The sequence below is a fragment of the Colossoma macropomum genome, unplaced genomic scaffold (assembly GCF_904425465.1).
Source record: "Colossoma macropomum unplaced genomic scaffold, Colossoma_macropomum, whole genome shotgun sequence".
In the NCBI taxonomy this organism is placed as follows: Eukaryota; Metazoa; Chordata; class Actinopteri; order Characiformes; family Serrasalmidae; genus Colossoma; species Colossoma macropomum.
The window spans coordinates 38,274,028-38,298,171 of NW_023494790.1; the positions used below are offsets into that span (position 1 = coordinate 38,274,028).

At 41.5% G+C, this 24,144-nt stretch overlaps 1 protein-coding gene across 4 annotated transcripts in view; it reads right to left on the minus strand.

Moving 5' to 3' along the window:
* The window catches only part of pemt (phosphatidylethanolamine N-methyltransferase), a 69,936-nt gene that overhangs the window by 27,145 nt on the left and 18,647 nt on the right, over positions 1 to 24,144 (minus strand). For all 4 annotated transcript variants that reach the window (XM_036573335.1, XM_036573337.1, XM_036573338.1 and 1 more), the window contains exon 4: positions 10,505 to 10,650. In XM_036573335.1, coding sequence (XP_036429228.1) covers positions 10,505 to 10,650 — 146 coding nt within the window. The remainder of the gene's footprint in view (positions 1 to 10,504; positions 10,651 to 24,144) is intronic.

Sequence of the window (24,144 nt, forward strand, 5' to 3'; positions counted from 1 at the left end):
AGAACAAAAAACGGGAATGAAAATAGAAAATATGAATCTGTCATAATGGAAGAGGAGCAATGACAAAAAGATGAAACAGTATGAAATGCAAAAAAAAGTTTTAACAAATAAAACAAGTTAGACAATCAAATCAAACAGAAAAAAGAAAACAATAACAAAAAATAAATAAAGCAAATAAATGAGAGGCAAAATAATACAACAATAACAATAAAATAGAACAATGAAAGTAAATAACAATAAAGAAGGACCACTCAAGAATTTGGGAGGTTCTTTGAGCTGCCATGGTTCTTCATGGCTGAAGAACCCTTTTTATAGGGCGTCATGCATACTCTAGATAAGATCACAACAGTGTTCTCCATTAATCAGTCCATTCTCAATCACAAGGAGTGGGACGTTTACAGCAGGAATGGGAGGTTTACAGCAGGAGTGGGAGGTTTACAGTAGGAGTGGGAGGTCTACAGTAGGAGTGGGAGGTTTACAGTAGGAGTGGGACGTTTACAGCAGGAATGGGAGGTTTACAGCAGGAGTGGGAGGTTTACAGTAGGAGTGGGAGGACTACAGTAGGAGTGGGAGGTTTGCAGTAGGAGTGGGAGGTTTACAGTAGGAGTGGGAGGTTTACAGTAGGAGTGGGAGGACTACAGTAGGAGTGGGAGGTTTGCAGCAGGAGTAGGAGGTTTACAGTAGGAGTGGGAGGACTACAGTAGGAGTGGGAGGTCTACAGCAGGAGTGGGAGGTTTACAGTAGGAGTGGGAGGTTTACAGCAGGAGTGGGAGGTTTACAGTAGGAGTGGGAGGTTTACAGCAGGAGTGGGAGGTTTACAGTAGGAGTGGGAGGTTTGCAGCAGGAGTAGGAGGTTTACAGCAGGAGTGGGAGGTTTACAGTAGGAGTGGGAGGTTTGTCTGTGTGGAGCTGGAGAACGAACTGCTGGCTGAGCAGCGAGTGGGCGGAGCTCGTTACTCTGACGTAGCAACGAGCTGCTCGTTAAGGAACTATAATTTGGTGAAGGAACTGCGATCATTAAAACATATTAAACGCCGCGTTCACGGCCCAGTTTATTAATTTATTACTGTATTTATTTAACTGTTGTATTAAAGCAGTAGAACACAGAGGGAGTGTGTTATCGCCAATAACATCACGGCTGTGATGATCTACGACGACCAAATCACAGCCGTCAAGTTATTTCATGTTATAACACACTCCCTCTGTGTTCTACTGCTTAAATATCACATCATTGCATGCTACTCCACTGTAATGTAGATGTGCATTTCACAGCAAATATGTCATGCAGATAAATATGACCCCTAATGACCTCTCAAAGACGTCTAAGTCCTGGTTAAGTCCAAGTGCTGGTCATTTTAAGGTCTTTTCCTAATGTTTCTCTCAACATTCCTCATTATTCACCCTCACAGAGAGAGAGAACACGCTTCTCCCTCAGCACGTGCAGCATCTCCTCTCTCTCCTCGATGATACTCATGAAACGCAGGACAGCTGACCACACATCGGCTCACAGACTGGTTCTGTTTACGCGACCCAACAGATGACCATGCCTGGTGGACATCTGAGTTAACAGGAAGAGGAACTGAACACCAATCAGAGCAGATTCATTCAGCTCAAGCTCATTAATACAGCGCATGAACACTCAAAGAACCCAAGGTGAAATGGTTCTTTAGATTGACAGAGAATGTACTATAGATGGTCCTATATATAACCAAGATGGGTTCTTCAATTGAATACAAGCTTCACTAGCAGAACTCTTTTTGGTGCTAAATAGAACCATATACAACACACTCTACATCAATCTAAAGCCATTTCACCATACAGAGAAACATATAAGCATGCAAATGGTTCTAAATAGAAGTGGGAGCCATTTCCTTTACTAAAGAACTCTTGAAGAACCATCCATCTTTTAGGAACACACAAACATCCAAGATGAAGTCTAATCCGTCTGTCCACACCTCCCCTCTCTCTCTGTGGGTTCTGGTTCTAGGTCAGACACTGTATCTGACTCACCTGGTGAGCAGAATTGTAGGACAGATAGTAAAGAAGTGGAACAGTCTATATAACACTGCACTGACTTCACTGGACACTGCAGCCTGCACCAACACACACACACACACTCCCTCCCTCTGACCCAGTTCAGGACAAAAGTCCAGCTGTAAAGCACACCTGGCTGTTACCCCCCCCCTTCACTTATCTGTCATCATTATCAGACGGGGGGTGTGAATTAGTTTGTGTTGCATAAGCTGTAACATCACCTGCTTCTCCCTGAGAGAGAGAGGAACTTATATAAGCTGAATAAGTTCACACCTGTTCTCACACAGCGCCGCTCACCAATCACGGCCGCAGCTCTCACCTGCTTCACCACAGCAGAGGAGAAACAGAGGACGCTAACAAACAGCAGGGCTAACGAGGAGGAGCTGCTGCTCTCACAGACCTTCAGACCTTTTATTTCACTCCTCACTTTCTGTCTAAACTGATCATAACAACACAAACAACAACAACAACAACAACAACAACACCAATAATAATAATGACAATAATTAAGGATGCATCGATAACGATACTTCTACTGGGTCTCGGCCGATACCACACTCGTTTACTCGTACTCATAAAAATGCACCGATACCAGCTGATACCGTGCACCGTAAGCTGAGTGTAGCTGCTGCACTAATGAACAAACTCAGTGAGGGAGGTTCTGATCACTCGGAGAAGAGATACCGACTCCGGCACAGTCGGACACAAAGCCGTCGCTCACTTTAAACATTCCAGCAGATTCCCACCAGGATACACTGAGAGATTATAGAGTGTTTATAAACACACAATCACAACCACTAATCACAACCGCTTCCCCAACACAGGTGGAGACACGCAGGCCAACAAAATGGAGAAGAAAAAGTCAAGAGAAACTCTCTCCCACAGAACCCACTTTTCTGAGCTGCCTGAAATGCCTTGTTGGAATTCCAGCCCTTTTCCTTTGTTACAGGATGACATCATCTTGTAACACAGTCCTTACTGCCCGCCTCCTGGCGAGGTCCGCCCCCTCACACAGCGCACAGCGGCTACTGGAGGAGGAAGAGTGTGTTCAGTGCTGTAGAGTGTGGAGAGACACTGACCAGACTTTCAGGATCCACTCTGGATCAAACAGATCCGGCAGAACCGGCACCGCTGGAGAAACAGCCACAGCGGAGTTTACAGCTGCTCAGGAGAGAAGGGTCTGTCTGCAGTCTGCAGGACAGGGGTGGAACCTGGAGGGGCGGAACCGCTCTGGAGGCTGACATATCAAAACAGAGTGACCAATCAGAGCACACTGGGCTCATCGGAGGGTGGGGCTCTAACAGTGCGTTTCAGACAGAGGGTGGCACATCAGGTACAACTGATCCAGCTGCTGGTGTGGGACCAGAGCAGGACTGACCATTAGCTCATTAATTTAGCTGGTGTTCTGATGACTGGCCAAAACCCAACAGTGCAATCAGCGCTAAACGGTATCTGATGGACATGTTAACAAGCATGAGGAAGTTCTGAGGAACAGTGAGATCAAGTTTCGCTTTCTACAAAACAGACACCAAGCAAATCAGGAGAAAATGGATCTCACTGCTGCAGCACATCCTGTAACAGCCTCTGCTCCTGAGATACCTCTATAACCCCGGTTATATATATAGAGAGAGAGAGGAAATCATGTTATGACCCTATATATATATATATATATATATATATACAGAGTGCTGTTGCTTATTATACTCTATAACAGAACCAAACAGCCCTCTTCATGAATAAGTACAGCTACTGCAATGTCACTCATCACTGACACAGCTTGTATCATCTCCATAGAGAAGCACTGACCAACAGAAAGGAATTACATCTGCCTCTGCTGCAGCTCCGAGTCTGCTCCGGCTCGGAGGTAAAATAGGACACAACTGGTCCAGCCGCTGCTGTAGGACCAGAGCAGGACTGACTGTAAACTCATTATATTTTATCCAAAGCTAATGGATACGTTAACAAGCATGAGGAAGCTCTGAGGAACAGCAAGATCAAGTTCAGCTTTCTATAAAACACTTCTGGAGAAAATGGATCTGAGCTTCAGATATCTGCACCCTGAATAAGACACCAGGAACATGATTTCCTCAGACACACAAAGAGCGCGGTCAGTTTTTACACCTTATGAGTGAGTTTAGCTACTTTAAGGTCCCATCACTGATACAGCTTGTGTAATCTCCATAGAAAAGCACTGACCAATAGAATGGGACACTCTGGATCAGCTGCGCATGATCCTAAGGTCACCATGCCCAGTGCCCAGCTTAGGCTAGAGGGGTATAAAGCCCCCCAGCATTGGGCTGTGGAGCAGTGGAACTGTGTTCTCTGGAATGATGGAGCTCCATCCAATACCTTTGGGATGAGTTGGAGTGACCCAGAACTGACCATCCAACATCAGTACCTGACCTCACTAATGTTCAATCAAATCCTCACAGCAATGTTCAACATCTAGCCACCACATCATTCTCTCCAGTTTCGGTGAGTTTAACATTGCAGTTTTTTTAAACAGCGAACCCAAAATGACCTGCGTTCAGCTTAATTACAACAAGTTAACAAAAACATTATAAAATATTCCATTATAAAAATTATAAACATTTCCTTAATAAATGTTTGTATTTACCAGCTCATATCCTACACTTTCATGCATTACTGTGTTATTTTTTTCACACTTTCTTGTGTGATTTCATTTTTATACAACCATTTTCAAACCTCTCTTCATCCCTCAGTCCAGCAGTGCCCAGTCCTGATCGACCTCCCTGCAGAGTTTAGCTCCACCCCTAATCTCACACACCTGATCCAGGTAATGAAGGCCTTCAGGTGCATCTGAACATTAGAGCCAGGTGTGTTTGATCTGAACTCTCCAGGGTGGGAGATCTCCAGGATCAAGACTGGTTATCCTTTCATTAGATTTAAACAGACTGTTACACAGGCTGATATATGTAAATGAGCTCTGTTCACATTGGCTGCGCTGCATTGTGCCTCATTCAAAATGCTGAAACACTCTTTATAACTTCAGCCTGAACAGATGGGGCTAAACTGCTGTAGGCTGAATGGGCGGGGCTAAACTGCTATAGGCTGAATGGGTGGGGATAAATTGCTGTAGGCTGAATGGGCGGGGCTAAACTGCTATAGGCTGAATGGGTGGGGATAAATTGCTGTAGGCTGAATGGGCGGGGCTAAACTGCTGTAGCTGAATGGGGTATATATGTAAATGAATTAAAAAAAGGCTGTTTTTGCAGGTTGGTTTCCATATATGGACTGTATGCACTGTGGAGTGAACAAGTACATTTTAATTTGTAACAATGTTTATAAAACTTTTATTTATTGACGAGAGGAAGGTTAATTTTCTATAATATGGGCTCTTCAGAGCTTTTTTTTTTCCTTTTTCTACCCTTATTTTTACTCATCCCTCATTTTTAACGCGTCCGAGCATTTACAGTGTAAAGGGATTGAAAAAGAAATTAAAAAGGAATTTAATCAGGTTAAACTAAAATGAACAGAACAACATGAACAAAATAACAGTAAAATCAAACAAAACCAAACATGATGGGAAATGGGAAAAAATAAGAGAACAATTAAGATTTAACACAGAAGGCATAAAATAAAATAAAACTGAGTTAATAAACCAATAAAAAAAACAAAAAGGAAAAATAAGGCAAACCAAAATTTGAAACAGTCAAGTAAAAGTATTATTAAAAAAAAATTAAAATGAATAAATAAATAAAAAACAATGGTAATAGAACTAAGATCAAAGTAAGATTCTACTGAGCCAGATAAAATGCAATAAAATACAATAAAATGTTGATGATTGAAAACAAGGTAAATTAAACAAAAAGGAGACGAGACGTGTTAAACTCAGCTGAAACAGCTGCAGCCTGTCTGAAGATGGTTGGAGATGAAAAGTTTAAATGACCGAGTGACTCCAGTGAGCGAGGTTTAGAGTCTCCTGTAGCGGCTCCAGCTCTGCAGATTAACACAGACTCACAGCTGTATCACTGTTGGCTGTTTAAGGTGTGTTACTGCAGCTCTCTGGAATCAGCTCTGAGGGAATCTCAGTCATAGAGGACAGGAGGTCAGTGTCCAGCACTGGTCTGTAAAATGAGTACGGCTCTAAATTTGGGAGCTGTAAAACTAATGACTCTAAAAGAGGCCTAAAGACTGTAATGCGGTTCCTCATTGCACTTCTGTTCACATTTAACGCCACTAAAGCGACGCCGTGCAGCAGCCGTGCAGATGGTTCAGGCCTGTGACGGCTTAATGGTCACAATTTATACTGAGATTAACTGGAATGTGTGAAATGAGAGTCGTACGGGAAACTGACCGAGTTTAAACATTTGCTCTTCGCGTCGTAAATCACAGCAACAGCTTTACTGAGGCTGTTATTAGAGCTTTATCACATTTCTGATAACATTCAGTCAGAGCCGAAACCAAAACAGGGCTCAGTCTGTAAAAACACCATCATTAGCTGCACTGCAGAACACGGTCTCTCAGCAATCAAAAGATCTCAAATCAAGTTAATACGGCTAATATTTCTCATTGTGTCTCATTATAAGATTAAGTAACTCATTTCGAGACATTTTTACTTATTTTAGTGATTTTAGTCAGTGAAACTCTCACTGTATGAGCAGATAATTTGGCTTGTTTCAAGCATATTTCCTCTCTGCCATTATAGTGAGGAGATTTAAAATCACATATAACGAGTAAATATGTCTATAATTAAGTTAAATCATCTTAAAACAGGGTTTCTACAGTCTCAGCATGAGGAACACGAGCTGTATCTATTACATCTTAGATCACTTAGTTCACTTGGCAAGATAATGACAGTGAGATTAAACAGAATTTAATCAGTTCAGATCCAGAGCAGTGAACTACTGAACATATAAATCTTCAGAGTTTTTAAATATCAGACTCTGATTTATCTCACTGAGTAATATCACTCCACACTTCATCATCTACATCTGACATTTATTACTTACTGTTCCAACTCAGTCCCGGTTCTAGAGCGCAGAACTGACTGTAGCGGATCCTGCTGAGATAAATTAACTCTCCAGCGTTTTTCTGCCTGATCTCAGTCTGAATCTGTGCACAGTCAGTTATCAAAGACTGATAAATCATCAGAAATTTAATCTCTTTTCTTTTGCTTCACACAAAGCACATGTACTTTAAGCACCTGCACACTGATTTCTATTACACCTCTGTTTCCAAAAAAGTTGGGACGCTGTGCAAAATGTAAAAATAAAACACAATGATGTGTAAATCATTTAAACCCTATATTTTGTTGAAAATAGTACAAAGACAACAAATCTAATGTTGAAACTGAGAAATGTTATTGTTTTTGGAAAAAAATATAAGCTAGTAGTGAATAATTTCTGATTTGTTCATCATTCATAGATTAAAAGTAATATAAACACAGATGTATATTGACATGTGGACTGTTTGATCATGATAATTCCTCATTAGTTCACTAAGAAGCAGAAGCTCTTATTCCATCGTGAAGTCAAAGCTTTTGCTTCTGTTATAATATAATGTTAATGTATTAATTAATGATGAATAACTCTGAATACCTAATTAGTCCATGATTAGGTAATTATAAAGCTATCGTTATTATAAAATTTTATCATTAAATGTGTCATAACTTCTGCACAGGTCATTTTTATGGTTTATTTTGTTTGCCATTGTGTTGAATCCAGTAAATAAACAGTAACTGTGTATTAAAATGTACAGTACTGTGTCTATGTAGTGGATGTGTTTACTTATTCACACACAGAAAATCAACAGCATGTAAAACTGATCAACTTCTGCACCCCGCGCTGTAACGCGCTGCAAGTGTACTGAAACGTGAAGCGTAATAACGACTGTATTAAAATCAGTGTTTAAAGTGTAAAATCAGTGAAAATCACTCTGTTCTTCTGTTCTGCCTCCACTTTTCAGGCACAGGCACCACGACACCTTAACGCCAGCCAGGTGGGCCGTGCAATGTCTCAGCGGGGGTCCCACAGGGTCAGTCACGGAGGAGTGAATATGGGCAACCACTTTATATGTTCGCCGCGTCCTCCTAGCAGGCCATTATGGTCTGAGGTGGACACAGATCAGAGGGTCAGGAGCACCAGCATTAAAGCCTGTGGTGGAAATGTCAGAGCGTGTGGGCCTGAGAGGACAGAGTGATTCACACAGACGACTCATAAACCAGCTCGCATGGCCTAAACGGACGTTTAAAACAAGTCCAAAAGCCTGTGTCCACCACAAACAACCACTTTCACTCCATTTATTTCAAAACACAGTACTTTTTGGTCAAACTACATTTCTTTAAGCTTCACTGTGTTTGGGGCATCTGGAGACCTCTCTGGTGGAAATGTGTAACTGCAGGAGAACGAGAACTCAGAGAGAACTCAGTGTAAACTCGGTGAAGGAGTGTCTCTGAGGATGTGACTGAATTATCTACTATTATCATCACATCTTCATCAGTGTGATGTTGATTCTGAGATCATTTGAGGCTGAAACATCGAGTCGGACCTTCTTTTAGAGTCTGAGAGTGACGTTAATACGTAAAGACGTACGATGTGGAGTGAAAAACTCGACGCCTCTGAGTTTAAATGATTATTTCAGGCTTTACAGGCGACTCTCAGCAGAACACACTCAGCATGTTTTAGCCTGTTTATCTTCTCGTCACTCAGTAACGAGCTTTTAGTTTTAATTAAAAAAGATTTACATAGCGCAGCTTTAAAAAGTGGTGGAGACATGATCCCAGTGTGAGTTACACCAGTGGAGGGAGAATCCAGAGGCCAATTCAATGAGACGAATAAGTGAATGAACACCAGGCCTGTCACGATCATGACATTTTAGCTGATGATTAATTGCCACATAAATGATTGTGATTAACGATTTAATTGTCTTTCGTTATTCATTGCACACCAAATTAGTTGATTAGTTTTCTTACCTTCTAGCTGTAAAGAAACGAGAAGCAATGCTTGTAACCTCTTAGTGCTGGTCCTCTCATCAGGAGACTGTGATTAAAATACCTAATTTATTTTAGGAATAAGTCTTATTTATCTTTCAAAGCTAAAAATAAACTTGTTTCTGCTACTTTTTTCCTTTACATGCACGCACCATTATACTGTTTATGCATATCAGACACTGTCTGTCAAGGTGCTTCAGGATTTATTACTGTCGGTTTCTCTCCACTGTGTTCACTACGAGAGAGCAGCTCTGTCCTCACTGACCACACAGGCTGATTCACAGTACATCATACATATTTTAATATATAAATCAATACTTGGCTTCATTACTTTCTAATCTGTGAGATTTTACATACCAAAAAAACCTGGGAATTATGATCAGCGCTTTCAAAACATCTCCTTAAAATCCGCACCGTACGCCCTGAACTAGGAAAACAAGCTTTTAGTTATTCTGCACTGTCTGACTGGAATTAGTTACAGAAAGATTTCAAATTTCAGGAAATTGTATCATTCAACAGTTTTAAAAACATTCTTCAAACAGTGTCAGAGGGTAAAACTCTCAGTGCTGATTATTGATTATCCTGTTTTGTGTTTGTAATGTGTTATTTGTCTGTGCGACTGATGTGTTGCTGCCCATCTTGGCCTGAAAAAGAGATTTTTATTTTTTTTTTCCTGGTTGAATTAAGAACAGTAGCTCTCTAACGACTGACAACAGGCGCAGCTCGAGCTCAAGCAAACACCACTCACTGCTGCCCCCCACACGTCTTCCAGCACTGCACAGGAGTCATTTTTTACTGTTTTCGTAAAACCCGTAAACCGTCTCAATCAACATGTCTTCTGCTGGAGCTCCCGAGTGGCGTGAGGTCTAAGGGTTGGTCCCATCATCAGGAGATCGTGAGTTCGATCCCCAGTGATGTTAAAGCCATTCGTGCATCCCCTTTCTCGCCCATCACTCAGCGTGATGCTGGCCAGCGCAGGCCACGTAACAGCTGAGGGTATCGTGTGACTGGGGGAAGACCTGACTAGTGGGTGCAACTGGATACAGAGGAAACTGGAAAAACATGTTTCCTGCTTGCCTTTGTTTACATTTGCTTCTAACAGATGAAAACGCAACCAATTCACACACATTCGTTGTGACAAACATATCATTGCTGTCGGAACAAAACCTTGAATCCCCATTTTTCAGTTAGTGGTATAATTTGAAAATGCCTGTTGCCCTTTACATTGTGTGTAAATTTCATGATGAATGGACCAAAAGAAACGACCCAAAATGACTTGGAAAAAAGTCTGGTTCCATTGACTTACATTAAAAGTAAAGTTTGTTTTTTCCTTCTCCTGTAAAGTTACCATTTTGGAGATACGAGGTTTTCTTCCGAGAGCATCGATATGAACAACAGAAAAATGACTAAAATTAGCTTGAATAATTGCGATCAGGTGACCGTGTGATAGCTGTGACAGGCCTAATAAACATGAATGAGAGTGAGAAATATGAGTGAGAGTGAAGATGAGCGACGTACCCAGGAAGGTCCCAGTGAAGCCCAAGGCCAGGAAGCTACTGATGACGAACAGAGAGCCCACGGCCAGGAGAGCAGCGCCCGCGTAGTACACCTGCACACTGTCCATCAGATCCAGACGAGGCTGACCCCTCATCGCCACCGTGATACTACAAGAGAAGAGGAGAAGAGGAGGAGAGGAAAACATAAATGTCTGTTTAGAGCAGCGTGGAGCTCATTCACAACTCATGATTACAGAGATTACTACACTTCATTACACAGACATAAGCACTGAATGAGCATTTATAAAGCAATACTTGAGTGTTTATGAACAGCTTAGACACTTTATGAAGTATTGATGTAAGGGGTCTTAAACTGACACCCACTCGTTCTATTTAGAACACTGTTATGACGCATCATTACCAAGTATAAGCACTTATAAAGCAGAGGCCCTGTTAATAACACCACATTCAGTCCAAGTACAAAAGCACAGTTTCCATTAAGGAGGTTTGACACTGTACAGTTTGAGTAGCCCTGGTCAAACTGCACGCTTTGTTCATTTTCTAAGTGAGAATAAGTTAATACACCCTCTACTGAGAGCTTCTGCTAATTTTAGAAATGTTCTGTTTCTTCGCTGCAGAATGGAACAGCTATCTCTGTTTTTCATTAAGGGTCTCCTTAATAACTGCTCATCAAAACAATAAAACAGAACAACCGTAATAACTCACAGAAAATCCATTTTTAATACTTAAGCACATTTGAAAGGAAGTACTTTTGTGCTTTAGCTGAACTTAATACTTCTACTTGTACGTCTTCCTCTCGGCCTTCTTCAATAAGGACATGTGAAGGACGTTTTCCTGAGTCTGACATCATTTTAAAGCAACTAAAATCACTGCATGCGCGTCATTTTGGATCTGATTACTTGTAGTGAGCATGTAAACTGAGATTCTCCATCAGACTGTGAAGTAGAGTGAGATAAACACCTCAGTCTGAATCTGTAATCAGAATGTGTTAAATCAGATTGGCAAAAATCTTTGCATGCAAACACAGACAGTGTGACACATATCCTGGTCAGATCTTCACTCTGCTGAATCAGGACAGAGTCGGTCATGATCTCCTGCCTGTTCCTCATGTGTCCAGTGGAAGGTTTTGCTCTGTAGGTCAGTGACAGTAACTCTGTCAGTTCGTGGCGGCTCCACACAGACGGGCAGGCGGTTTATTTGAAGTGTGAAGCAGCTAAACTTCCATCCAGACGACTTAATTTCCTACCAGAGCCACAACGCCGACCCTCAGAGTCACTTCCACTCTCACTCAGACTGCCCTGCTCTACCTGCAGCGGAGCGAGATCATTTTCAGGAGCTGCAGGTGTTCTGACCACAGAGGGATAATCATCCTTCTCTCTGGTCCACATCCCTCCCTGCGAGGCACAAAAGCTGAAAAACAAGCCCCGCTGACCTGCTGTCCCGTTCCTGTCCCTCTGAAAGCTGCCCACAGAGGCGCGAGATGGTTTTGGAAAAAGGAGAGAAAAACAGGCCGGTGGAGAAAAGCTCTGCTTCTGTAGGTCTGCAGCTCAGTGTGGTGCTGGGGGGCTTTGTTACAGTGCTTTGTCTGGACTGAGGATAAAGAAGCAGAGATGTCCAGACTGGGACTGGGCAATAGGGAGATCTAATTGGATATCAGCAAGTAACCCGATGGTGATGTGTGAAAGGTGATAAATGCTATTAATTAGAATTAGAGCGGATTAATTTACTGTTAAACAGCTTGTAAATATATAAACTGTTAAAATATATAAACTAAGGTTCAGATTTAGGAAGCGTTTAACAGCGTTTAACAGCGCTTAACAGCGTTTAACAGCGTTTAACAGCGCTTAACAGCGTTTAACAGCGTTTAACAGCGCTTAACAGCGTTTAACAGTGTTTGACAGCGTTTAACAGCGTTTAACAGCGTTTAACAGCGCTTAACAGCGTTTAACAGCGTTTAACAGCGCTTAACAGCGTTTAACAGTGTTTGACAGCGTTTGACAGCGTTTTTTGTAGGTCTCTGTTATTCCATACGTGCTGTCTCAAATTCTGAGTAGGGATGTTCTGACCTGATCCGATGATCAGAGGCATTAAGACCCCGTTTACACCTGGTCACTTCCTGTGTCTGCTATCAGGATTGTGTCCTGATTAGATTTTAGCCTCATGTTTGCACAGATAAACAATCTGTAATTGGTAAAACTGAAGACGTACAGGAACTCACGGTCTGCAGTGTGTTTTGTACAGTTGTGTCTCTCTGTGTTGCTATTAAGCATTTCATTTCATCCCCAACCTTCATGATCATCTTCCTCACAGACACGGATCACAAACTCAGTGACGCACTGCATGGGGAGGAGTTTTGGTTGTACCAGGAGGGGTTTTGGTTGTACTGGGTGGAGTTTGGTCGTACTGGTACAGGTTTGGGTTGTACTGGGAGGAGTTCTGGTTGTACTGGGAGGAGTTTTGGGGGTTGAATGTACCTTGGAGAGACGGATGTGTTTATGCTGCTATAACGTGGCTCAAGTTCGTCTCAGTTCACCTCCTGAAGCAGATCTGAGAGATCAGATCTGTATCTGTTTAAATGCCTCTTGGCTGCGTTTACACTTTTTTTTGTGTCTCATCCAGATATAATCCTGATACTCAACATGCATGAAGTGGCCAGATGTAAACAGGGTCTCAGACATATTTTAATGGATCCAGTATTGATTATAAAGGCCTGATCCATTTCTGATCATTGTAGAGGTGCAATAATCAGACAACATTCACATCCTGAACATCTTTAAAATCATGAAAAACAGTTCAGTCAGGTGGATCTAAACTTTTGACTGGAGCTGAAGAGCCGAGCTCAGAAGATCAGTCTACGTCCCACTGAATCAGATCCACTGACTGTTGTTCTTTAACATCAGCTCTGTGTCGTTATCAGAGAATCTTATCAGAGACTTTCCAGAGACGCTGACATGCTCTTCATCACCGTCAGAAAACTCCAAAATGGAGGCAAAAACATTCTTAACTTTCAATTTACTGAACTTTTAAATTAATGTAACAAGATTTTATTGAGATATTAATATTAATTATATTATATACTAATAATAATAATATAATAATAATATAATAATATTATTTTGTTTATTCTGGTCCATTAACTGTGGAAATCAGTTTTATTCCGACAGTGACGTATTTCATAATAAGACGGTTTTCCTGATTCCACCGCACTGGAAGCCACTTCCTACAGCTTCTCTGATTAATCAATCAAGCATGAAGTGAATCATAAAGAGGTCACACAGCTGGACTCAGAACTGCCTTATGGGACCACCAGCGTGCCAACATCTCACTCTGGTTCCTGCTCAGGGTTTGAAAAGAGGGAGAAGTTCCTCCTCAGTTCTGAAAGGAAGATGAAAAGTACATCGAGGGGAAAAACAGCCCAGAGAACGAGGACAGACTGGAGAGCAGCTCATGCTCCAGTTTTCAGAAATGAGACGTACAATAGCTCTGATTCACAACAGGAGCAGCATCAACACAAACAATAACAATGATGTAACACAACCATTAGCGTTTTTACATTAATGAGCATAATGGCCTATAATAGCCCTTTATAATAACCAGCAGGAATTATGAAGCAGGATATCATCTCTGTGTACGTTTTATATTCCTAAAAAGCATTAAAATGGTCAGTGGTCATTTTCATTCACTTTAAAATGCAGAACGTACTAGATAAATGAGGGAAACTGAGGAATTCCTAAGAAATTAGAACTACAATGGACAAATTTACTAACGTTCTGCACACAAACTCCACTCTGGTGTTAAAAAGGGACTGATTCACTAAATAAGCTCAGCAGCCCTACACTCTTAAAGAAATGGTTCTTCAAGAGTTTTTTTTAGAACCATGAGCACTGAGAGAACCATTTGCATGCTTAAAGGGTTCTCTGCATCTTAAAGCGTTCTTCAGATTGATGGAGAAAGTACTGTAGATGGTTCTATATCAGAAAGGTCCTATATAGAACCCTATACAGCACATTCTACATCAATCTGAAGAACCATTTCATGATGCAAAGAACTCTTTAACCACACAAAGTGTTCTTTGAGCATTCATGGTTCTATATAGAACCATTTTCTTTTCTAAAGAACCCTCAAAGCACCATCTTTTTTAAGAGTGTACGGTGTCCACAGTAATATCGAAGGGGTGGTCACTTTTGCCTCATTTGCATGTGCATTTACAGCAGTTGTCCTCTCACAGAGCTGAATGCTGGGAGATTATTATAATGACCAACACTGACCGTAAACACTGACTCAGAGAAGATCAGCTTATTCCAGCTCTAACTCAGAGACTGTTTGTGTTCAGAGAGAAAATACAGACTTTTTCAAACACAGTTTTATTTTCGATGGACAGAAACGCTTCTAAACCCCTCCCAGGTCACATTATTCTTAATTTAGTGAAGGAAATAAAAATGAAACCACAGTTTTAGAAAAAGTGATGTTTAAAGATGTTTAGAGATGTTATTTTCTGAAAGTTTGTTTCTTCTCCAGCGCGATCAAACAGCAGGTCTACATTTATCAGATTAATAATGATCTGACACTTTTCCCAACGAATGTTACAGCACATACTGAGACTCCGTGATCTCCGCTTCACTGCAGCTACGCCTCACTGCATCATTACTGTACGTGCTGCGGTTTACGTTAGTGCTGTAGCAGAAATCTCAGTTACAGTCTGATGTGTTTACACTCAAAATCATACAGTTCCCAAACGACCTGAGAGCCCTGAAATTAAGGAATTTACAGTTTCACACAGTTTCCAGACGCACTCACAGAACTGAGGTTCCGCTCGTCTCCTGCAGCCCAAAATGAACGTGTTTCCAAACAGAAAGGAAGATAATGACTTAATCTCCTCGAATGAATGTCTTACTTTCTCTAAATAATTACTCATGATGATGATGATGATGATGAAATAATCACTCACTTTCTCGCCAGGTCACACGCTCAGTCATTATTTTGACCTAATTAGTCTCAGTTTGAACCTGAAACAGATGAATAAAGCTCTGCTGTTCTGTCTGGTGGAAACAGGCTTTCATACGAAAAGCACACGAGCTAAACGTGTGGTTCTACTGCGCTGATCATACGATACTCACAAAGTTGGGTTTGTGTTCATTTTCAAGTTTTTCATTTTATTAAGTCGATAATCCACTAAACCAGCGCAAACTGTCTTTATTAGCGCCTCTCTTAGTAAATCTGAGTGTTTTTAGTAAAGAGAAGTGAGCTTTAACTTTAACACCTGCTGTTCAGTGGTGGACTGGTGTACATGCAAAAAAACTCACAGAAATCGACTTCATAGTGACTGAAATTAATATTTTACATTTCATAATATTTTTAAAAAGTTAAAAACACCTTATAATGTTATAAACAATAACGTTGGCTAATATTTGGTGACTTTATCTTTATATTTAGATCTCAATGCTACTCTCCAGTAGCTGTAGCTAGGCAGTGCTTTAGAGACTGTTAGGATGGTCAGCTCTCGATCATCACACTTACTTTTAAACTCTGGGCTGCACTGTGGGCGGAGCTACCCAGAATTCTTTGCAGCTTTGTGCCAGTTAATAACATCTTATTTTTCATCAGTTCTCTTTGAATAACAATGTATGTTTCTTTCATTTACTCCAAAATATTCGCTAATTATCAGCACTATCAATATCAATATCGGCCAAGCAATATATCGGTCAGACTCTAGAACATACACTTCCTAAACCCAACAGAAATACATGTAAATTTAAATAACCTGGTCTGAAATAAAGCCTCAGTCACAATTTTAAGCTCTTCTAAACTTTCTCAAGCCACTGTTTGATGAATTTACAGCAGTTTTACAGCATAATAACAGTTCAGTTGAGTCTTGGTTCCTCTCAGTGTTTCTTCCTCTTTGCTCTTAGGGAGTTTTTCCTGTCACTGTCACCACTGGTGACCCTCATGGGGGCTCAGACCCTGTAAAGCTGCTTTGTGAGAACACCTGTCATAAAAACATATAAATAATATAAATATAAACTTTGACTTAACTTCAGTTTCCAATCTCCTCTCTAGAAGCTCAGTCTGAGAGCATTAATGACCTTCAGTGATCTTCAGAAGGAGCTCATGCGGCTGACGAGGTCAGAGAGCGTCTGCTGTGGCCTGAACAGCACATATAAAGAGTTCTGATGCCTGATTTCCGAACTCGTTTCTGGTGTCAGTGAGACGCAGGATGGGCGACGCTGATGTTGAGGCTGGAGAAAAGAGGACGAGTCAAAGGCAGGAATAAAAAGCTCTCATATCTCAGAGGAGCTTTATTGATTATTAGCCGTCACTTGCGTCAAAGCTCGACCCTTTTCCTTTCTCAGCCGGTCAGAGAAGTTTCAATTACAGACCACCACCGAGGACGTGAGTGTGGCTGGAGTGGACAGGGCTGAGACAGCGACGGACCATATCAGTCAGAAACGTCAGCAAAGCTTCAGATGAGAGAAAGAAACTGTGGAGCAGCTGGAAATATGCTTCTTATGAGTCACAGCGTCACCCGATCCCTCTGCTCCTGCTGTCAGACGGCGGCGGCTGAGTTTCTGGACTAAAAGTTCTGGAGCCGCGCTGCATTCGGGTGAACACGCACACATACACCAGCGTTTACTGGGTTGTTCACGTTTACTGACTTCTAATGATGAGTTTATCCGTACATCCTCGGTACGCTCACATTTTTTTGATGAATTTGAACTCACCTCACGGGTCAGAGGGAAATCAGATCCACAACACGGAGCACAATCTGACTGGTCAGTTTCACAGAAAGATTACTTAAGAAACATTTCTGAATCCCACAACTGCATATTCAACTGGTTCATTTTCTTTTGCTAATTCAGACTCACTGAATGCTTCCACTGCTGCACCTTCAGGTAAAACAGATCAATTGTGATTGAAAACAACTGTGAATGTTGATTCTGTTGAGTAAAGAGCACCAAGTCGCTACTGGCATTAGCAAGAAACACTGCTAGCTAATTACAGCTGTGTTAAACTGAATGTTTGAGAATTTAGGGACTTAGAAAAAGTAAAAACTCCTTTATTGAAGATCTTTATATCTGTAAAACCCCCCTTTAACATTCCAGACCAGGTGTGCTGAGCAGACATGATCTGGTCTGGATTTTAATTCAAAAGATGATAAAGAGATTATTTAAAAATGATGTTCAAGAACAACTGCAGTGTAATATCTTAAACCGGATGCATTTGGTGATGTTAATGTTTCAGTAAAAAAGTTTTCATTTTGTTTTGTTTTAAATGGTCACTTTACAAAGATCAGCTATATTATTAAACCTCCTCCTTGTTTCTACACTCACAGAGCAGGTATTATCTGGGTGGTTGGTCATTGAGGTCAAAAACCTCAGTGTCTCTGCAGGACTGAAGACTAAAAAAAGTCCACCAATCGTAAACATCCAGCCAACAGCGTCCTGTGGGCAGCGCCCTGTGACCACTGATGAAGGACTAGAGGATGACCAACACAAACTGCGCAGCAGCAGATGAGCTATCGTCTCTGACTTTACATCTACAAGGTGGGGCCAACAAGGTAGGAGTGTCTAATAGAGTGGACAGTGAGTGGACACAGTGTTTAAAAACTCCAGCAGCACTGCTGTGTCTGATCCACTCGTACCAGCGCAACACACACTAACACACCACCACCACGTCAGTGTTACTGCAGTGCTGAGAATGATCCACCACCCAAATAGTACCTGCTCTGTGAGGGTCCATGGGGGTCCTGACCACTGAAGAACAGGGTAATAGAGTATGCAGAGAAACAGATGGACTACAGTCTGTATCAGTGGAGCTGATAAAGTGGACAGTGAGTGTAGAAACAAGGAGGTGGTTTTAAGGTACCGGCTGATTGGTGTAAACCATGATACTGTAAGACATGACGTTTTGTGACTAGGTTATCATATCAACTGTCAAAGCCTGGACTCCAAAACTGGACATACATACAGGAGCTGCTCCCTGTCTTAGATTGTACAAGTCTCTGGAACTGTTCCGGGGGATGGAACACTGTTCTTCTGAAAGATGTTCCCTCAGGTGGTGTTTTGTCAATGGTGGTGGAGAATGTGGGTTAACACATCGCTCCAGGGTCTGGGCTCAGATCTGGTGACTTTGAAGGCACTGACCCCTCCCACCAGGACAGAAATGTCCCCCGTCTGTCTGCTGTAAGGTAAAACAATAACGACATGAGACCCTCAACAAACAAAAACAAACCACCAGCAGCTCTGCAGAATCATCAAAGGAGTCTGGATCTTCACTCCTCTGAGAGTTTGATCTAAAACAGCTCCACAGCTCCGCCCTTTAACAGCTCCTCAGACCCACTGCAGCTCCGAGCGCAGCCGCCAACAGCGTAATGAGACGCGCGTATAGGGAGATATTATTCATGCACAGATTAATCAGAAATGCAAATACGGAGGGATGCGCCTTGTTATGGATTCATTATTCGCTAATCTACATGTTCAGATGGCCTGTGAGGTTCCGCATCTTGTACCTCAGCAGGAGAACACAATCAGGACGGCCTGTTCCAGCACCATAGGATCTCCGCTCCGTCTCTACTGGGGGTACGGCTGCACAACATGGCAACGCTTTCTTTAACAGGGCCCTCTGTTCTAGATATTAACTGGATAAGGTAGTACTCCAAAGTACTAGGTAATTATGATAGTTAGACTCTCTGGTTACTTCCTAAATTATGCTGAAATGTCCAACAGGTTCTGGATATGAAACACATTTTTTCTTGAGATATCAAGTTATTTCATTATCAAGACATAACAGACATTGTTTTATCATAGCATTCATTTGTCATGATAATGACAAATATATCAGGATCTTTAGACCACAACATTCATTGTGTCCTAATAATGACATAAATATCTCAAGATCTCAAGAAAACAAATGAAAATAACTCATTATGGAAAAAAAAATTTAATTTTATTTGAAAACAAAGCTTTAGGGCTTCAGTATGTGGAGTTATTAATGCAGTAAAATCAATAAATGCAGGTATTTCAGTGCAGGAACTCAGCATCACCTAAACATTCTGCTCTTCTGGGTTTTAACACACATCAGACATCAGTCTGAAATATCACCTAAATCTAAACCTGCTGATCATTTTTTAGCAAATATCTGGAAACACTGATATGATTCCAATATCACTGTGCATCACTAATCACTATTGATTCTCCAGTGAGTCTGAGTGTATTACAAGCCACATTGCAATCACAATATGTACATACTTAAAAATCATGGTTCTTCAAGGGTTCTTTAGTAAAGAAAGTGGTTCTATATACAACCACGAACACTCAAAGAACACTTTGCATGATTAAATGGTTCTTTACATCGTGAAAGGGTTCATCAGAGTCATATACAGCACCAAAAAGGGTTCTTTAATTGTTGCAATGTTAGGCTAGTTACAATAGAAGAACCCTTTTTGGTGCTCTATAGAACTTTTTAAAAAATCTTCTATATAGAACCATCTAGAGCATATTCTCCATCAATCTGAAGACCCCTTTCATAATGGAAAGAACCCTTTAATCATGCAAAGGGATATTTAAGTGTTCATGGTTCTATATAGAACCATTTTCTTAAATAAAGAACCCTTGATGAACCATAATTTTTAAGTGTGTGGCTGTGGAGCAGTGGAACTGTGTTCTCTGGAGTGATGGAGCTCCATCCAGTACCTTTGGGATGAGTTGGAGTGTCCAGAACTGACCATCCAACATCAGTACCTGACCTCACTAATGCTCAATCAAATCCTCACAGCAATGTTCAACATCTAGTGCAGAGCCTTCCCAGAAGAGTAGAGGCTCCCCATTTTTATAGTTTGGACTGACGTCTCAATTAATCACCAAGATAATTGATTTGCTACTGTTTCACTAGTATAACGTGGTGGACAGCGCTGATAAAAGAGCTTCTTCTCTTCTGCTGTTCTTGTTTTGTTCTCTGGTGAGAACCAGAGGAGGACGGTTCCCCTGCTGAGTCTTGGTTCCTCAGAAAGTTTCTTCCAAACTGGACTTTCTGTAGAGCTGCTTTTTGAGAGTGGCCGCTGTAAAAGGCTCCGTATGAATAAATCTTGAGGTTTTCTCGTGGCTCGATCACCTGACCGCTCACGTCAGAGGGTCATACACACACAGGCGGCCTACTTTACCCTCGCTGTGAATATTAAACTGACTGACCGCCCGTTGCTGCCTTTCCATGGAAACTTCTCTACTCTGCCCTACTGTTATGAAATCCTCCTCAGCAGATACAAAGACCTAAGCCCTTGCCCGTGAGGTCAGCGTAGGGGAAGGGGATGTGCTGACCGGTCAGGTCCACAGGACTGGAGTACATATTCAACACAGAACTGAACTGCACAGCTGCTCAAACAGCCCTGCTAGAAATTTCCAAAGAGGTTCCGCACCTTCTAACAACCAACATCCCAACACATTGTTTGGATTTTATCAATACTGATATCAATACCAATACTTATCAATACTCTTATTGATACTAACCTCCATAATTTGGCGCAAAAAAACAAAAACATCACATGAAAAGATGTGAAAATGCTGAGGTCGTCTCCCTACAGCTGAAAATATTAATAACCATAATACACTATTATGCTTCACTGGAGGACGCAGCCAGAAAACATGAGTAAATGTTCTGAGAGCACCTAAAGAGCATTTAGAGCAAAGTTTATCAGCAGAAACTTTCATCTGGAACGGTCGGTAAACGGTTATATAACATCTGTGTGCAAGTCTACAGTGTAAGCAGTTGACCCAACCAATTACATCACTGGTGATCCGGTCTGAGAATCTGTCCACACTGACTGACAGTGAAGCGCATCACCACGTAGAATAAGAGCTACTGTTTCCTATCACTGTGTAAAAGATGCATGAGGCTCCTTCATTGTCATTCAGAGTCCACACTGCTCATTTCTGAGCATCGCTTCTCTCAGGGTTTCCTCGTCTTGGTCTGAGGGAGCTTTCTCTTGCCCTTGGTGATGCTACAGCTTCAATTTTAAAGAACGTTTTATAAAGCTTTATAAATGAATTTGAACTTGACTAATTCATGATTTGTTTAATCAGAGTAAAAAGTCCATGATGTGTAAATTATATACGTGTTCACTTGTAAAAAAAGGTCATTTGTGAAACAAACTACACAAAAATCTCAGCTTTTTTAGTCCACGTTCGTTACATGCTGTGATTTTTGCGGTTTGTTAATTATTTCTGGTGGTGCACAAAATTATTTAGACTTAATGTCACGGGTTGTGTATGTGTAATTAACACCCTGCTTCAAAAATGAAAACACTTTAAATACAGATTTTGACTTTTTGACTTTAAGTACATCAAGGTGTGTACTTTTATACCTTTATTTCAGCTTTCATTATCAGAGTAGCTTTAAACAGAGTATTTGTACTGTTACTTGAGTAAGGAACTGTGTACTTCATAAAGAAGAATTTTTTTTTCACATTTGTTTTTTTAAATGAGCTGTGATCCAATAATTATGATTTCACAGTCTAACTCTGCCTAAGTGTCTGCACACCAGACTGTCTCAATCCTCATACAGTAATGGCACAGACGGAGCCCAAAACTAGACTGACCAGCTTAAAACTGGACACCTGACAACCCTTTAACTTTCTCCATAGGTGGTTAATCTTTACATATCTAAAAAACAAAACAACTGCATTCAGCAGTGCTGTGTTAACAGAGAAGAGCAGATTAAACAGCGTTAACATGTTACACAGTCCTGGAGTCTGTACCCCCCCCACCCCCACCCCCGCGTCCCTGTTTGAGTGTACATAACAGTTAATAAACTGATTTTCAGCTGACAGAATGGAGGATAAAATGAGCTTTTCTCCTGATGATCACGTACAGTGACAGTGTAACGCTGCGCGCTGGTGCTAACAGGGTAAAAACACCAGCAGCACAACTGAAAATGTAGATAATTATGCAAAATGATAAGAAGAAAATCTCTCCTAACTCAAAAAGAGCTGCAGGAAATCTTTGGACAGGAGCTGCCCTGAATGAGCTAATGAGCTAACGCTAACAGCTAGAGCTGAGCTGCTGGTGATCCACACATGCTGTGGATGTGAGAGCAGCTCTCAGCATCTCTGCCAAAACAACACAATACAGCAGGTGGGCAGGCTGGCAGGCTGGCAGGTGACAGTTTGTCCAAACAAACAGTTTCATCCCAAACACAGTGCAGCAGTTCAGAGTATTTTAAGGCTCTAAAAAGGCTCTAAATCTGATCCTCAGTCTTATTCCAGCTAAACAGCCTCAGCGGAGAGCCTGGAGCTCCACACAGTGACCCGCAGCAGACCGTCTCTCCATCTCCACACAAACAGCGAGCAGCTGTCACACACAGGCCAATGACACCAGCGCAGCCAATCCAGCAGAGCCTGAGGGCGCCATGGCAACAGTGACATGCGCGCCGTGATCAGGAGAGCGAGCGAGGACGGCAGCAGACGCAGAAAAACACATTTATTTTTCACACAAAGAACTTTTTCTTTCACACAAAGTTTAAACACAGATAGTTCCACTTTTTTACTAGGGCTGAGGCTCTGCCAGGAAACAGAGCTCAGCAGTTAGCGGAGAGTGAGACAGGTTTGTTTTTAGCTAAATGTGTATCATATTTGAGCAACACAAACTGTCTTACAGCAGCAACTAAACACATCGAAACACACTCTGTCTCAAAACAACCGTCTGTAAACAATTCAGCTAAAAGTGATGTCAAAGCACATAAAAAACGTACTACGCTCTTAAAAAGACGGTTCCTCTATATGGCTTCTGTATAGAACCATGAACACTCAAAGAGCCATTTGCATGATCAAAGGGTTGTCTGCAACTTAAAATGGTTCTTCAGATTGATGGACAATGTGCTGTATGTGGTTGTATATAGAACCTTTTTGAACTGGCTCCTCTATAGCACCAAAAAGGGTTCCTCTATTGTTCTGATGTCAAGCTTGTTACAATAGCAGAACCCTTTTCAGTTCTTCATAGAATAACGTTGAGTTTGATGTTTATCTCAGCTTTTCTATGCGCCGTGCCTGAGCTCTGTACTGTCTGCTGCATGGTGTGGAGCTTCTTGTCCTGTGTGCGTTACCTTTAGATGGCTACAGTGGTCTTCAGGTAGCTGCAGTAGCCTTTAGATGTTGTGTGGTAGCTTTTAGACGGCTGCAGTAGTCTTTAGACAGTGTATGAAGGATTTACATGGTTGCTGTAGTCTTTAGACGGTGTGCAGTAGTCTTTAGATGGTGTGTAATAGTTATTAGATGGTGTGTAGTAGTTATTAGATGGTGTGTGGTAGTTATTAGATGGCACGTGGTAGCCTTTAGATGGCTACAGTAGTCTTTAGATGGTGTACTGTAGCCTTTAGACAGCTGCAGTAGTCTTTAGGCAGCTGCTGTAGCCTTTAGACAGTGTGTAGTATGGCAACAGTGTGTAGACAGTCTGTCTACTGGACTTAAAAGATTAGAACCTCTAACCAAAACATACGGCACAGCTCTACACTGCCCTCTGGTGAAGGAGAGAGTTCAGACAGCTCATGATTCCTAAATATGGGAATGTATAACTTCAGACAAGCTAATCTGCCAAACTGTTCTATTTTTAAATTAAATTAAAAACTTCTAACTCCCCATCCAGAACTCCAGCACTG